The sequence below is a fragment of the Spodoptera frugiperda genome, chromosome 19 (genome assembly GCF_023101765.2).
Source record: "Spodoptera frugiperda isolate SF20-4 chromosome 19, AGI-APGP_CSIRO_Sfru_2.0, whole genome shotgun sequence".
In the NCBI taxonomy this organism is placed as follows: Eukaryota; Metazoa; Arthropoda; class Insecta; order Lepidoptera; family Noctuidae; genus Spodoptera; species Spodoptera frugiperda.
The window spans coordinates 7,008,788-7,024,323 of NC_064230.1; the positions used below are offsets into that span (position 1 = coordinate 7,008,788).

At 40.1% G+C, this 15,536-nt stretch overlaps 2 protein-coding genes across 18 annotated transcripts in view; one reads left to right on the forward strand and one right to left on the reverse strand.

Moving 5' to 3' along the window:
• Nucleotides 1–14,312, forward strand: part of LOC118280948 (zinc finger protein 37-like) — a 36,940-nt gene extending 22,628 nt beyond the window's left edge. For 2 of the 17 annotated variants that reach the window (XR_007706306.1, XR_007706307.1), the window contains one exon: nt 10,354–10,415. Coding sequence is in view for 13 of the 17 variants with exons in the window: in XM_050700718.1 (XP_050556675.1) it covers nt 6,726–6,942; nt 12,127–12,273; nt 14,178–14,306 (493 nt within the window). In the remaining 4 variants the exon portion in view is untranslated. Of the gene's footprint in view, nt 1–871; nt 1,019–2,542; nt 2,965–3,954; nt 4,017–6,725; nt 6,943–7,617; nt 7,765–9,433; nt 10,052–10,353; nt 10,416–11,391; nt 11,609–12,126; nt 12,274–14,177 lie in introns of those variants that run through there. The other 15 variants (XR_007706304.1, XR_007706305.1, XM_050700718.1 and 12 more) reach the window with 14 other exon arrangements.
• LOC118281212 (uncharacterized) overlaps nt 1–15,536 on the reverse strand; it is a 138,794-nt gene that overhangs the window by 99,672 nt on the left and 23,586 nt on the right. The gene's annotated exons all lie outside the window — the stretch shown is intronic.

Sequence of the window (15,536 nt, forward strand, 5' to 3'; positions counted from 1 at the left end):
GGTACATACGCCCGAATACTGAAATGCTACTCAATTTTAAGTTACTGTTTTACTTAAATATCGTACTATCTCTGTCATTTTATAAAGAATTGATACAGACAGAACTAGTTTTGAAAGCGTCTTAAAATTGAGTAGCGTTTGAGTATTCGGACAATAATGCCGCTATACAATGTACACCCACTTTTCACCATTTGTGTTATAAGTCCCATGTAATAGGGGGTGAGTATATTGCCATATACTGGACACAATTCCAGACTCCGTGCTACTACTGAGAAATTTTCGAAAAACCTGGAAAAAAATTGTTCGACCCGGGAATCGAACTCGAGACCCCTTGTTCAGAAGTCGCACGTGCGACCACTCGACCAACGAGGCATTCTAGAAATTAATCATCTACCCTATTAATGAAAATGTTTGTTAGTATTAGAACTTGAAACCATGTTTATTTATGTCTATGAGTTTCCGATATTTCGGCACTGTTGCAAGCGCCATGATCACGGATGAACTGGAAACTCATAGAAATAGATAAACATGGTAAATATCCCGTCTCAAGTTCTAATGTTAGTGTTAGTGACCATGTCAGTTTAAAAACTGATAATCCTAATAAAAATTTTGTTTCTATTCACCCCCATTTTACCCGGTAGTTTACTAAATATTACTAACGATATGTCTCCCCCCCCGCAGGGTAAGAGCGTACTAACAAACCACGCTCACAATTATGTATTAATATATATTATAAGTATTGTAATTGTATTTATAATGAAAAAATACGTGTGTAATGTTTTAAAATAATCTACAAGACGCACATTGCAATAAAAATCAGTCTACTTCCCTATTAATGAAAGATTGTCTCCCCCCTCCCCCCCCCCCGCAGGGTAAGAGCGTACTAACGAACCACGCCCGCACGCACACGGGCGAGAAGCCGTTCGAGTGCCACCACTGCGGGCGCCGCTTCGCGCAGCGCACCTCCATGCGCACGCACGTCAAACTCGTGCATCTCAAACTCAGGCGCGCCGGGAAGGTAAACTGTATATCTATATTGTTAATGGTGTTACCACACCTATCGATCGATAGTCCATCGATGGCATCGATCGACATCGGTCGACATTAATCGATTGGTGTGGTAGCTTTAATTGATCGACGGATACCGGTCGACTAACCAATCGATCGATTGCCGGTCGATGGCATCGGTCGACGTAGATTGATTATATTCCGGCCGGAAACTATCGATCGACATCGACCAATCCATTCCACCATCGACAGATAGTATCTATCGGCTATCGATCGATTGGTGTAGTAGAAACTATCGATCGACGTCGACTAATCCATTCTACCATCGATCGATGGCATCGATCGACGATCGCTCGATTGGTGTGGTAACACCCTAATGGTACATGTATTTGTCAAGCGCGCCGCGTGCCCCCACCCCCGTTAGTCGTAAATAAACAGTCCTCAAGCAAACACGCATTTTAACTGACACAATTCCTGCTTAGCAACCATCAACCTTAATATCATTAACATAAACTATAACTATAATGTTATTGTAACTTTCGTGGGACATACTAAAGTAATTATTATGTTATCGGCTTACTCACGTAACTGTTTAACGAGGAACTCGACTAGTTTCAAGCCATGCTAGAGGCTCATATTCATGAGCAGTATTCCGCGACACACGACGCGGCGATTGTCGCACTGTTACTGAATAAGCCGATAACATAATAATTAACTATAACTACTTTATATAGTAACACACACAACACACGCACACACAACGTCACGCCTTTTATCCCCGAAGGGGTAGGCAGAGGTGCACATTACAGCACGTAATGCCGTTATACAATGTACACCCACTTTTCACCATTTGTGTTATAAGTCCCATGTAATAGGGGGTGAGCCTATTGCCATTTCCTGGACACAATTCCAGACTCCGTGCTACTACCGAGAAATTTTCGAAAATCCAAAAAAAGCCCAGTAATACTAATTTGCCCGGCCCGGGAATCGAACCCGAGACCCCTTGTTCGGCAGTCGCACTTGCGACCACTCGACCAACGAGGCAGTCAGTTTATATTGTAACTTACCCTATTATTAGAACTTAAGACGGGATATTTACCATGTTTATTTATGTCTATGAGTCTCCGATATTTAATATTCCGAGATCTTAAGTTCTAATAATAGTGTTAGTGACCATGTCAGTTTAAAAACTTATGCTGTTTTGTAGTGTAATTTACCCTAGTTTTATAATTACACGTACTTTCTAAGATTATTTAAACATCACTGACATACGGTGAAGGAAAACATCGTGAGGAAACCCGGCTTTATTTTTATTTATAAGTTTGAAACCGCCAACCCACATTGAGCGAGCGTGGTGATTAATGCTTAAACTTTCTCTATATCAGAAGAGGCCTTTGGTCAGCAGTGGCCACTTGTAGGCTGTTGATGATGAATTTTCGACTAATCTCAACTTTTTAATATCAACCATTCTATAATATCATTAAATTGTTTACACACTAAAATCATTTCTAAAACCCTTTTCTTTCCTTAATAGCAGGTGAAACCAGTAGCAATAATAGATGTCCAATCGTCTCGAGTTGACGTGTTCAAGCCGGAACCACCTGTAGCTGACACTTGGCGACAACCTTGCGACGTCTACTTCCAAGTTACAGCGGGGCCCTGAAACCTGTGGACCTCACAAGTCAGTGGGCCCCTGAGAGCTTTGGGCCCCTGACAGTTTTGTATTGAGCATTACAGGCCACTTAAATCCGTCATCCCTTGAAAGCAATGAAGCTTTAAAAGCTGTGAGTTCATATGCATTACGGGCCCCTAAGATATAAGAGGACCCGAAACATTCGCGGGCCCTTGACATAAGGGGCCCTGGAACATGTCGGGCCCATAATGCATGCGACCCATAAACCTGGGACCCAAAAACCTGCGTGCCATATTGAAACACGCGATCGCTTTAATTTATACAACGAAAAATACTATAAAAGGAAGTTATTAATTATTGTAATTATGATTATAGATGATTGGATTTTTATATATTTAATATAAAATATGATTTATCCTTTGTCTCTGCCTGTTTTCGGGGTTTAAAAGACCTTATGTGTGTAAAAATCTGAATAGTTTGTTTGTTTGAACGAGCTAATCTCCAAAACTACTGGTCCGATTTCAATAATTATTAATTATTTTATGTTATCGGCTTACTCACGTAACTGTTTGACGAGGAACTCGACTAGTTTAGTATGTCTCACGAAAGCTGACTCTAATTACTTTTGTGTTGGATAGCGCATTTATCGAGAAAGGCTATAAGGTATACAACATCACGCTATGACCAATAGGAGCCGAGCAGAGTGGGTGAAACCGCGCGGAAGTAGCTAGTTACTTATTAATATACAATGTGATAGGGTTCGGACTTCTAACCCGTTAAGACTGAGTAGTACATCTAATTTTATGGACAAAAGTCGGGGGTCGAAGGGGTCGAATCCCCTCCCCCTTAAAATTATGGCTATTTTAATATTTTTCTTACTTTATGTGATATCAAAAGCTGTATGCGTCGTAGAAACAAAAAAAAACGACAAACGGTAGCTAATAACCTTGGCTAACTAATTCATTACTTTTTTCATATGTTTGATAATGTTTTGGTGAGAAAAAAAATTATTTCTGAATAATCTTTACCGAAAAAATCGCTATTTTTCAATATTTTCAATTGGGGTTTCAAACCCCCATATTACTTTTTTGTCGATAAAATTAGATGTAGTACTCAGCCTTAACGGGTTAGAAGTCCCACGCCTATCACATTGTATAAGCTGAAGAGTTTGTTTGTATCTTAGTAATCTCTGGAACTTATTTATAACAGATCATGATCTCATTAAAAGAATTTGTTTGACTACTTTAAAATATACCATTTTTATTAATATTCAACTGATGGTATCGTGGACTGTCCAGGCGATACGTACTTAGGTATCGTCATGAGCTAATGGTAACATGTAAACAGTGACTCGTGTAGTGTAGAGATTGTCCAGTCAACTGATGGTAGCGTGGACTGTCCAGGCGATACGTACCTACTTATTATAATTGTGTTCCTAAAATCTAAGTTTTATAGTACTTATGTTTGGTATTTTATGTGTATAAAGTAATAAATAAATTTGAGAACTGATTGTATTTTAAAAATAAAGTATTTTTGTATCAATATTGGTTTTATTGTTGCCTCAATTTCGACCCGAAATACTAGAGGCGTTACAAGTGCGTGGCCGGCCTTTGGAGGTTAAGAATTTCAGGATAATACTTGTACCGTTAGGTGTCACCTATAAAGGCAAGCGTCCACAGATACGCATCGTACGAATTGCATGTATCGCACCTTCGATCAACAATACCAACTAGATATCGGGTCGGTGCAAAAAAACGTCTCGATAAATAACAGCTCACTTGAGACGTGAGCTCTTATTTTGTTTAGTTCACTTGTAACACGGCCAATGTAAACACGTTTCACAATGCCGCAATGTGTATTCAAGAGTTGCAAAAATAATGCCCGAAAAAGCAATTTATCGGCCGGAGTGTCTTACTTTCGGTAAGTACATATAAATTAAGTTATATTATAATTTTTAAACTAACAAATAATATTTAATTTTGAACAAAATTACCGATTTTAAATCACCGCTACAAACGTTTGGCCAAGATCGGCCAATACGTGGCCAAACTTTTGTGTAACAGAACAGTAGACGCATGGAGTAGATTTATGTTGTAGGTAATAATTTAAAATAATTTGTTACTAGAACTTTCAAATAGGTTAATGCTACTTTTGTGTCTGTTTTTTGAACTCTCATTAGATAGTTACTTATTTCTTTTTTTTTAGTTTTCCTAGCAATCCGTTTACGTGTGCAGAATGGGTCTCGATTGTCGCCAGAGAAAGAGAAGATAACTTTTATAAGCCAGCTAAGAATTCGGTCAAATGTTCAGATCACTTTGATAAATCGGATATATCCGGAAATACTAACCGCCGTCGATTGGTTAAAACAGCAGTGCCTAACATAACAACATACATAATTTTAACTAAGCTTTTACGTTCATATTATAAAATCTTTTAGTGTTGAACGCGACTCCATACCTCCTGTAGTAATCTTCGACAAAGCAAACTGACACGAAACAAAACGCTGTAGCTGACAAGGCCGTGACAGGAAATAGTACTTTATTTGTTGCTCTTTAAAGTTGATTTTACACTTAATGTTATTTGACTTACGTCTTTTCATTTCTAAGTGACATAATAGGTTTATTGCTTTTGTTACGAAAGATAGTAAGTGTAAGATAATATTTTGAAGATTTGTGACTTTATTACTAGGTGCGATGGTTGAAATTAGGTTAAACTTAAAACTGTTTTAAAACTTTTCTCTTAGTACGTTAAAAACAAATGCAGCTATGTATATAGGTATAAATTCACGCGGACACCATTTGGCTTTGATTTTGTACGTGACCCGTTATCTAGTTGGTATTGTTGATCAAAGTATCGCACGCATACGCATTCCGTATGACGTCATCGGTACGCATCGCATTAGGCATTGCTGATGCAATGTCTTCAATCGATTTTAGCCTAAGAGTAAGGTAGAAATTTTGAAATCGATCATGGCTACACTAAACAGTGTTGCTACATAAACATTTTTTTAATGGGACAAGCCAGCCACAACCCCCCAAAACTGCGGCAACTCCTGTGCACCAGGATCTACAGTAGATACAACCATGAAAACATCGGAACACTGAAGTCCAACGTCCCAGGGACATGAATGACTGTCTTGGATCCCGCAACGAAATAAATCACAAGATATTACTAATAATATGTCATCTGTCTGTCATCGGACAGAATTATTCATCACAGTGGCTCTTAATCACTTTACCGTGGACTGCCGCCTGACCTGAAACGTTTATGTGCTAGTAATGTATCATAATGTCACCTTATCATTTGGCTAGTGATAAGAATGACCGATGGTTAGTGTTTCTGGAATCTGAAGATGATTCTGATCAAAATATTGTTGTGAGTGTAAGAAAAGATGTTTTAAACCAATATTTCATCATGTTTTAGCTGTTATTGGAACGTAGGTAAACGTATTTTTTTTTATAGTATAAGCACTGGCTTATACTCGCTCTTTTACTGAAAAGAGATGACGGATTACCTGATGGTAAGCAATCCCGACACCCAAAATACCACAAGCGAATGTGAATAGGAGAAGAAAAGAAAACGATAGTTTCCACTTCACGCGGTGAAAGTAATGCAGGAGACAGAATTATACAAATATATATTATTACATGGGACATGGATATTTGAAGGGTTGGGGAGTGACACAAGGTACTCTTTGTGTCTTTCTACCCCCAGGAATTTAAGGGTTGTTGGGGAATTGGGTCTCCGGTAACTTCAGTCACACAACGCAACACAACGCTGTGGTTGTTTCACGTCGGTGTACAGCTCGGCCGTGGTATCACTCCGGTCGAGCCGGCACAGCAATGCCGAAGCATGCATCATAAATGTATTTCCATTATAAGTTTTTAAACTGACATGGTCACTAACACTATCACTAGAACTTGAGACGGGATATTTACCATGTTTATTTGATGAGTTTCCGATATTTCGGCACTGTTGTAAGCGCCATGATCACGGATGAACTGAAACATGGTGAATATCCTGTGTTGAGTTCTAATACTAGTGTATTTCTATTAGCTAAAAATGACCTTGAATCCCCTCCCAGACACGTATGCGCGCGCTGCCCCGCTCGCTACGCGTGCGCGGCGTCGCTGGCGGCGCACGTGCGCGTGCAGCACGAGGGCGTGCGCCCCCACGTGTGCGGGGACTGCGGGGCCGCGCTGGCCACGCGCTCCTCGCTCGCCAAGCACATGCACTCCGTACACATGGGCCTCCGCCCCCCGCCGCGGCACGTGTGCGATACTTGCGGGAAGGCGTTTAGGGTGAGTCCATATTAAAAGTCAAAATCAAAGCATTTATTCTACACGCAACGTCACGCCTTTTATCCCCGAAGGGGTAGGCAGAGGTGCTTATTATGGCACTGTACAATGTACACATAGTTTTCACCATTTGTGTTATAAGTCCCATGTAATAGGGGGTGAGCTCATTGCCATATACTGGACACAATTCCAGGCTACTACTGAGATTTTTTTCGAAAAACCGAAAAAAAAAAGCCCAGCATTACTTTGCCCCCGGGAATCGAACCTGAGACTTCTTGTCCGGACTTCAAAAAGAGGATGCATAGTTTACTGAAAATAGGAATGATGTATGAAAATTAAAAAAATCTATTTAAGCCGTCAGTTAGCTAATGTAAAAATATTAGACATGTATTTTAAGTGTTTACTTGCGATCACTCGACCAACGAGGCAGTCTAGAAATTGGTCATGTACCCTATTAATGAAATGATATTTCCCCCACGCAGGGTAAGAGTGTACTAATAAACCACGTTCACAATTATGTATCACGTAATTATACATAATATATTAATATACGTATTGTAATTGTATTTATGATAATATTACATGTTTTAAAATAATCTACAAGACGCACATTGCAATAAAAATCAGTCTACTTCCCTATTAATGAACTGATGTCTCCCCCCTCCCCCCCCCCCGCAGGGTAAGAGCGTACTAACGAACCACGCCCGCACGCACACGGGCGAGAAGCCGTTCGAGTGCCACCACTGCGGGCGCCGCTTCGCGCAGCGCACCTCCATGCGCACGCACGTCAAACTCGTGCATCTCAAACTCAGGCGCGCCGGGAAGGTAAACTGTTATATCTATATTGTTAATAGTGGTGGGCAATATAAATCGTATTCAGATACGATATCTATATATCGGCACGATATCCAATATCTATATATCGGACGGCACGGAATCTATATATCAGGTATCCGCGTATCTAGCGAATATAGCACGATGTGCCACAGAACAACACACTATACCGTAGTGTAACGCGGACCTCTATCGTATCGCATGCGAATCGCATGGTCTATGATATCCAGTACAAACTGATTCGGGAACAGGAACACTACCGAACCAAACAATACATTCAATGATTTCGAGTAAACAGTTACAATTAAAATACAATGATGTACATAAATCGAACAAAACCGAAACCTAAAATTACAGTACGGTACTACTTTCGTTTCAGAGTTCCACACTGATTCGGCCAATATATAGATATCGAAATATATAGATGCGATATCCGATATTCTAAACCGATATATAGATACGATTCGATATAGAGTAAAAGCGATATTACCCATCCCTATTGTTAATGGTACATGTATTTGTGAAGCGCGTCGCGTGCCCCCACCCCCGTGAGTCGTAAATAAACAGTCCTCAAGCAAACACGCATTTTAACTGACACAATTCCTGCTTAGCAACCATCAACCTTAATATCATTAACATAAACTATAACTATAATATTATTGTAACTTTCGTGAGACATACTAAATTAATTATTATGTTATCGGCTTACTCGCGTAACTGTTTGACAAGGAACTCGACTAGTTTCAAGCCATGCTAGAGACTCATATTCATGAGCAGCATTCCGCGACACACGACGCGGCGATTGTCGCGCTGTTACTGAATAAGCCGATAACATAATAATTAACTATAACTACTTTATATTGTGACACACACAACGTCACGCCTTTTATCCCCGAAGGGGTAGGCAGAGGTGCACATTACAGCACGTAATGCCGCTATACAATGTACACACACTTTTCACCATTTGTGTTATAAGTCCCATGTAATAGCGTGTGAGCCTATTGCCATATACTGGACACAATTCCAGACTCCGTGCTACTACTAAGAAATTTTCGAAAATCTGAAAAAAGCCCAGTAATACTTTTGCCTGACCCGGGAATCGAACCCGAGACCCCTTGTTCGGCAGTCGCACTTGCGACCACTCGACCAACTAGGCAGTCAGTTTATATTGTAACTTACACTATTATTAGAACCTAAGACGGGATATTTACCATGTTTATTTATGTCTATGAGTCTCCGATATTTAATAAACATGGTAAATATCCCGTCTTAAATTCTAATAATAGTGTTAGTGACCATGTCAGTTTAAAAACTTATGATGTACCCTAGTTTTATAGTTACACGTACTCTCTAAGATTATTTAGACACCACTGACAAACGGTGAAGGAAAACATCGTGAGGTAACCTGGGCTTATAATTTCTAATTATAAGTTTGAAATCGCCAACCCGCATTGAGCAAGCGTGGTGATTAATGCTCAAACCTTCTCCGTGTGAGAAGAGGCATTTGGTCAGCAGTGGACACTTATAGGCTGTTGATGATGATGATGATGAATTTTCGACTAATCTTAACTTTTTAATAATATTATCAACCATTCTAAAATATCATTAGATTCATTTACACACTAAAACTATTTCTAAAACCCTTTTCTTTCCTTAACAGCAGGTAAAACCAGTAGCAATCATAGATGTCCAATCGTCTCGAGTCGACGTGTTCAAGCCGGAACCACCTGTAGCAGAGACCTGGCGACAACCTTGCGACGTCTACTTCCAAGTTACAGCGGGGCCCTGAAACCTGTGGACCTCACAAGTCAGTGGGCCCCTGAGAACTTTGGGCCCTTGACAGTTTTGTACTCTTGAGCATTACAGGCCACTTAAATCCGTCATCCCTTGAAAGCAATGGAGCTTTAAAAGCTATGAGTTCATATGCATTACGGGCCCCTAAGAAATAAGAGGACCCGAAACATGTGGGACTCAATAATCCACGGACTCTTGTAATAAGGGGGCCCTGGAACATGTTGGGCCCATAATGCATGCGACCCATAAACCTGGGACCCAAAAACCTGCGTGCCATATTGAAACACGCGATCGCTTTAATTTATACAACGAATGATAATATAAAATGTAAAAGAAAGTAAATAATTATTGTAACAATGATTATAGATATATTTAATATAAATTATTCCTGTGTTTCTGCTTGTTTCCGGGGTTTAAAAGGCCTTATGTGTGTAAAAATCTGAATAGTTTGTTTATTTGAACGTTCTAATCTCCGGAACTACTGGTCTGATTTGGATAATTCTTCTTGTAACTGATAGTGTATTTATCGAGGAAGGCTATAGGCTATAAAACATCACGCTATGACCAATAGGAGCCGAGCAGAGCGGGTGAAACCGCGCGGAAGTAGCTAGTTACTTATTAATATATAAAGCTGAAGAGTTTGTTTGTTTCATAGTAATTTCTGGAACTTACTTATAACAGATCTTGATCTCATTAAAATAATTTCTTTCAATACTTTAAAATATAACAATTTTTATTAATATTCAACTGATGGTAGCGCGGACTGTCCAGGCGATACGTACTTAGGTATCGTCATGAGCTAATGGTAACATGTAAACAGTGACTCGTGTAGTGTAGAGATTGTCCAGTCAACTGATGGTAGCGTGGACTGTCCAGGCGATACGTACCTACTTAATATAATTGTGTTCCTAAAATCTAAGTTTTATAGTACTTATGTTTGGCATTTTATGTGTATAAAGTAATAAATAAATTTGAGAACTGATTGTATTTTAAAAATAAAGTATTTTTGTATTAATATTAGTTTTATTGTTGCCTCAATTTCGACCCGAAACACTAGAGGCGTTACAAGTGCGTGGCCGACCTTTTGGAGGTTAAGAATTTCAGTATAGTACTTGTACCATTAGGTGTCACTTACAAAGACAAGTGTCCACAGACACGCATCTCACGCATACGCATTCCGTAAGCCGCCATCGCTGCTTCATCATAGGCATCGCTGATGCAATGTCTTCAATCGATTTTAGCCTACGAGTATGGTAGAAATTTTGAAATCAATCATGGCTACACTAAACAGTGTTGCTACATAAATATTTTTTTAATGGGACAAGCCTGTCACATCCCCCCAAGACTGCAACTCCTGTAAGCCAGGATCTACAGTAGATACAAACATGAAAACACCGGAACACTGAAATCCGGCGCGTCCCAGGGACATGAATGACTGTCTTGGATCCCGCAACGAAATAAATCAGAAGATGTTATTAGAGGAGAAGAAAAATAAAACGATAGTTTCCACTTCCCTCGGTGAATGTAATGCAGGAGACAGAATTATACAAATATATATTATTACATGGGACATGGATATTTGAAGGGTTGGGGAGTGACACAAGGTACTCTTTGTGTCTTTCTACCCCCAGGAATTTAAGGGTTGTTGGGGAATTGGGTCTCCGGTAACTTCAGTCACACAACGCAACACAACGCTGTGGTTGTTTCACGTCGGTGTACAGCTCGGCCGTGGTATCACTCCGGTCGAGCCGACACAGCAGTGCCGAAGCATGCATCATAAATATATTTCCTTTACCCAAAAATGACCGTCCAACCCCCTCCCAGACACATATGCGCGCGCTGCCCCGCTCGCTACGCGTGCGCGGCGTCGCTGGCGGCGCACGTGCGCGTGCAGCACGAGGGCGTGCGCCCCCACGTGTGCGGGGACTGCGGGGCCGCGCTGGCCACGCGCTCCTCGCTCGCCAAGCACATGCACTCCGTACACATGGGCCTCCGCCCCCCGCCGCGGCACGTGTGCGATACTTGCGGGAAGGCGTTTAGGGTGAGTCCATATTTGTTTCAGTTTTTAACTGATTTATAAAAAATGGAAGTGTACTATTAATATAGTAATTAATTATGTTATTTTTCATATAAGATTATGTTACTTTCCCAAAGAAACTTTTTTATAAACTCATTAGTTTATTTTTATCACAAAAGTTCCAAAACACCTATCTAGTAACTAGTCTTCCGATAACACGGGCGCAGGAGTCTCGCTGCGCGAATTTTTGTTATTGTGATAACAGTAAAACTAATGAGTATACAAAGAAAGTTTCTTTGGGAAAGTTGTGTGTAATCATGAGTACAATCACGTGTTTAAATATCGTTCACTAATTACCAGTCACCCTATACTAAGTCTTTGACTGCCAATAGAAAACTGTTGAAGGCAAATCCTCCGTTAACGTCGGTTATCGGTAACTACCACGGCGTTCAACGTGTTAATCGACTTCAAAAAGGTTGAAATCAGCTTTTTTAAAACATAGTTTACTGAATATAATTAACGATATATTTCCCCCCCTGCAGGGTAAGAGCGTACTAACGAACCACGCCCGCACGCACACGGGCGAGAAGCCGTTCGAGTGCCACCACTGCGGGCGCCGCTTCGCGCAGCGCACCTCCATGCGCACGCACGTCAAACTCGTGCATCTCAAACTCAGGCGCGCCGGGAAGGTAAACTGTTATATCTATATTGTTAATGGTGGTGGGCAATATAAATCTATACAGATTTATATATCGGACGGCACGGAATCTATATATCAGGTATTCGCGTATCTAGCGAATATAGCGCGATGTGCCACAGAACAACACACTATACCGTAGTGTAACGCGGACCTCTATCGTATCGCATGCGAATCGCATGGTCTATGATATCCAGTACAAACTGATTCGGGAACAGGAACACTACCGAACCAAACAATACATTCAATGATTTCGAGTAAACAGTTACAATTAAAATACAATGATGTACATAAATCGAACAAAACCGAAACCTAAAATTACAGTACGGTACTACTTTCGTTTCAGAGTTCCACACTGATTCGGCCAATATATAGATATCGAAATATATAGATGCGATATCCGATATTCTAAACCGATATATAGATACGATTCCATATAGAGTAAAAGCGATATTACCCATCCCTATTGTTAATGGTACATGTATTTGTCAAGCGCGCCGCGTGCCCCCACCCCCGTTAGTCGTAAATAAACAGTCCTCAAGCAAACACGCATTTTAACTGACACAATTCCTGCTAAGCAACCATCAACCTTAATATCATTAACATAAACTATAACTATAATATTATTGTAACTTTCGTGAGACATACTAAATTAATTATTATGTTATCGACTTACTCATGTAACTGTACGGTTGGTACGGTGGCTGGGCAACTGGCTGCCGTCGGGTTTCCTATCGGCTTACTCACGTAACTGTTCAATTCCCGCATGGATCAACTCTTTGTGAGATCCATAAATTGTTGTTTCGGGTCTGTGTGTCATGTGTATGTAAACTTGTATGTTTGTAAACGCACCCACGACACAGGAGAAAATCCTAATGTGGGGCAACGTTTTTTTAAAAAAACAAAAAAAAAACTGTTTGACGAGGAACTCGACTAGTTTCAAGTCATGCTAGAGGCTCATATTCAAGAGCAGCATTCCGCGACACACGACGCGGCGATTGTCGCGCTGCTACTGAATAAGCCGATAACATAATAATTAACTGTAACCATGTACTTTATATTGTAACACACACAACACACGCACACACAACGTCACGCCTTTTATCCCCGAAGGGGGCAGAGGTGCACATTACGGCACGTAATGCCGCTATACAATGTACACCCACTTTTCACCATTTGTGTTATAAGTCCCATGTAATAGGGGGTGAGCCTATTGCCAATTCCTGGACACAATTCCAGACTCCGTGCTACTACCGAGAAATTTTCGAAAATCCAAAAAAAGCCCAGTAATACTAATTTGCCCGGCCCGGGAATCGAACCCGAGACCCCTTGTTCGGCAGTCGCACTTGCGACCACTCGACCAACGAGGCAGTCAGTTTATATTGTAACTTACCCTATTATTAGAACCTAAGACGGGATATTTACCATGTTTATTTATGTCTATGAGTCTCCGATATTTAATAAACATGGTAAATATCCCGTCTTAAGTTCTAATAATAGTGTTAGTGACCATGTCAGTTTAAAAACTTATGATGTACCCTAGTTTTATAGTATGATTTACCTTAGTTATATAGTTACACGTACTTTCTAAGATTATTTAGACACCACTGACAAACGGTGAAGGAAAACATCGTGAGGAAACCTGGGCTTATAATTTCTAATTATAAGTTAGAAATCGCCAACCCGCATTGAGCAAGCGTGGTGATTAATGCTCAAACCTTCTCCGTGTGAGAAGAGGCCTTTGGTCAGCAGTGGACACTTATAGGCTGATGATGATGATGATGATGAATTTTCGACTAACCTTCACTTTTTAATAATTTTCAACCATTCTAAAATATCATTAGATTTTTTTAACACCCTAAAATCATTTCTAAAACCCTTTTCTTTCCTTAACAGCAGGTGAAACCAGTAGCAATAATAGATGTCCAATCGTCTCGTGTCGACGTGTTCAAGCCGGAACCACCTGTAGCAGAGACCTGGCGACAACCCTGTGACGTCTACTTCCAAGTTACAGCGGGGCCCTGAAACCTGTGGACCTCACAAGTCAGTGGGCCCCTGAGAACTTTGGGCCCCTGACAGTTTTGTACTCTTGAGCATTACAGGCCACTTAAATCCGTCATCCCTTGAAAGCAATGGAGCTTTAAAAACTATGAGTCTCTATGCATTACGGGCCCCTAAGAAATAAGAGGACCCAAAACATACGAGGGCTCTTGACATAAGGGGGCCCTGGAACATGTTGGGCCCATAATGCATGCGACCCATAAACCCGGGACCCAAAAACCTGCGTGCCATATTGAAACACGCGATCGCTTTAATTTATACAACGAATGATAATATAAAATTTAAAAGGAAGTATTTAATTATTGTAATAATATTTATAGATGATTGGTTTTTTATATATTAAATATAAATTATGATTTATCCCGTGTCTCTGCTTGTTTCTGGGGTTTAAAAGGCCATATGTGTGTAAAAATCTGAATAGTTTGTTTGTTTGAACGCGCTTATCTCCGGAAATACTGGTCCGATTTGAATAATTATTAATTATTTTATGTTATCGGCTTACTCACGTAACTGTTTGACGAGGAGCTCGACTAGTTTCAAGCCATGCTAGAGGCTCATATTCATGAGCAGTATTCCGCGACACACGACGCGGCGACTGTCGCTGCTACTGAAACTAGTCGAGTTCCTCGTCAAACAGTTACGTGAGTAAGCCGATAACATAGTAATTAATTTAGTATGTGTCTCACGAAAGTTGAATAATTACTTTTGTGTTGGATAGTGAGTTTATCGAGAAAGGCTATAGGCTATAAAACATCACGCTATGACCAATAGGAGCCGAGTAGTGGGTGAAACCGCGTGGAAGTAGCTAGTTACTTATTAATATATAAAGCTGAAGAGTTTGTTTGTTTCTTAGTAATCTCTGGAACTTACTTATAACAGATCATGATCTCATTAAAAGAATTTGTTTGAATACTTTAAAATATACCATTTTTTAATACTATTCAACTGATGGTAGCGTGGACTGTCCAGGCGATACGTACCTACTTATTATAATTGTGTTCCTAAAATTTAAGTTTTATAGTACTTATGTTTGGTATTTTATGTGTATAAAGTAATAAATAAAATTGAGAACTGATTGTATTTTAAAAATAAAGTATTTTTGTATCAATATTGGTTTTGTTGTTTCCTCAATTTTCACCCGAAACACTAGAGGCGTTAGAAGCGCGCTGCCGACCTTTTGGATGTTAAGAATTT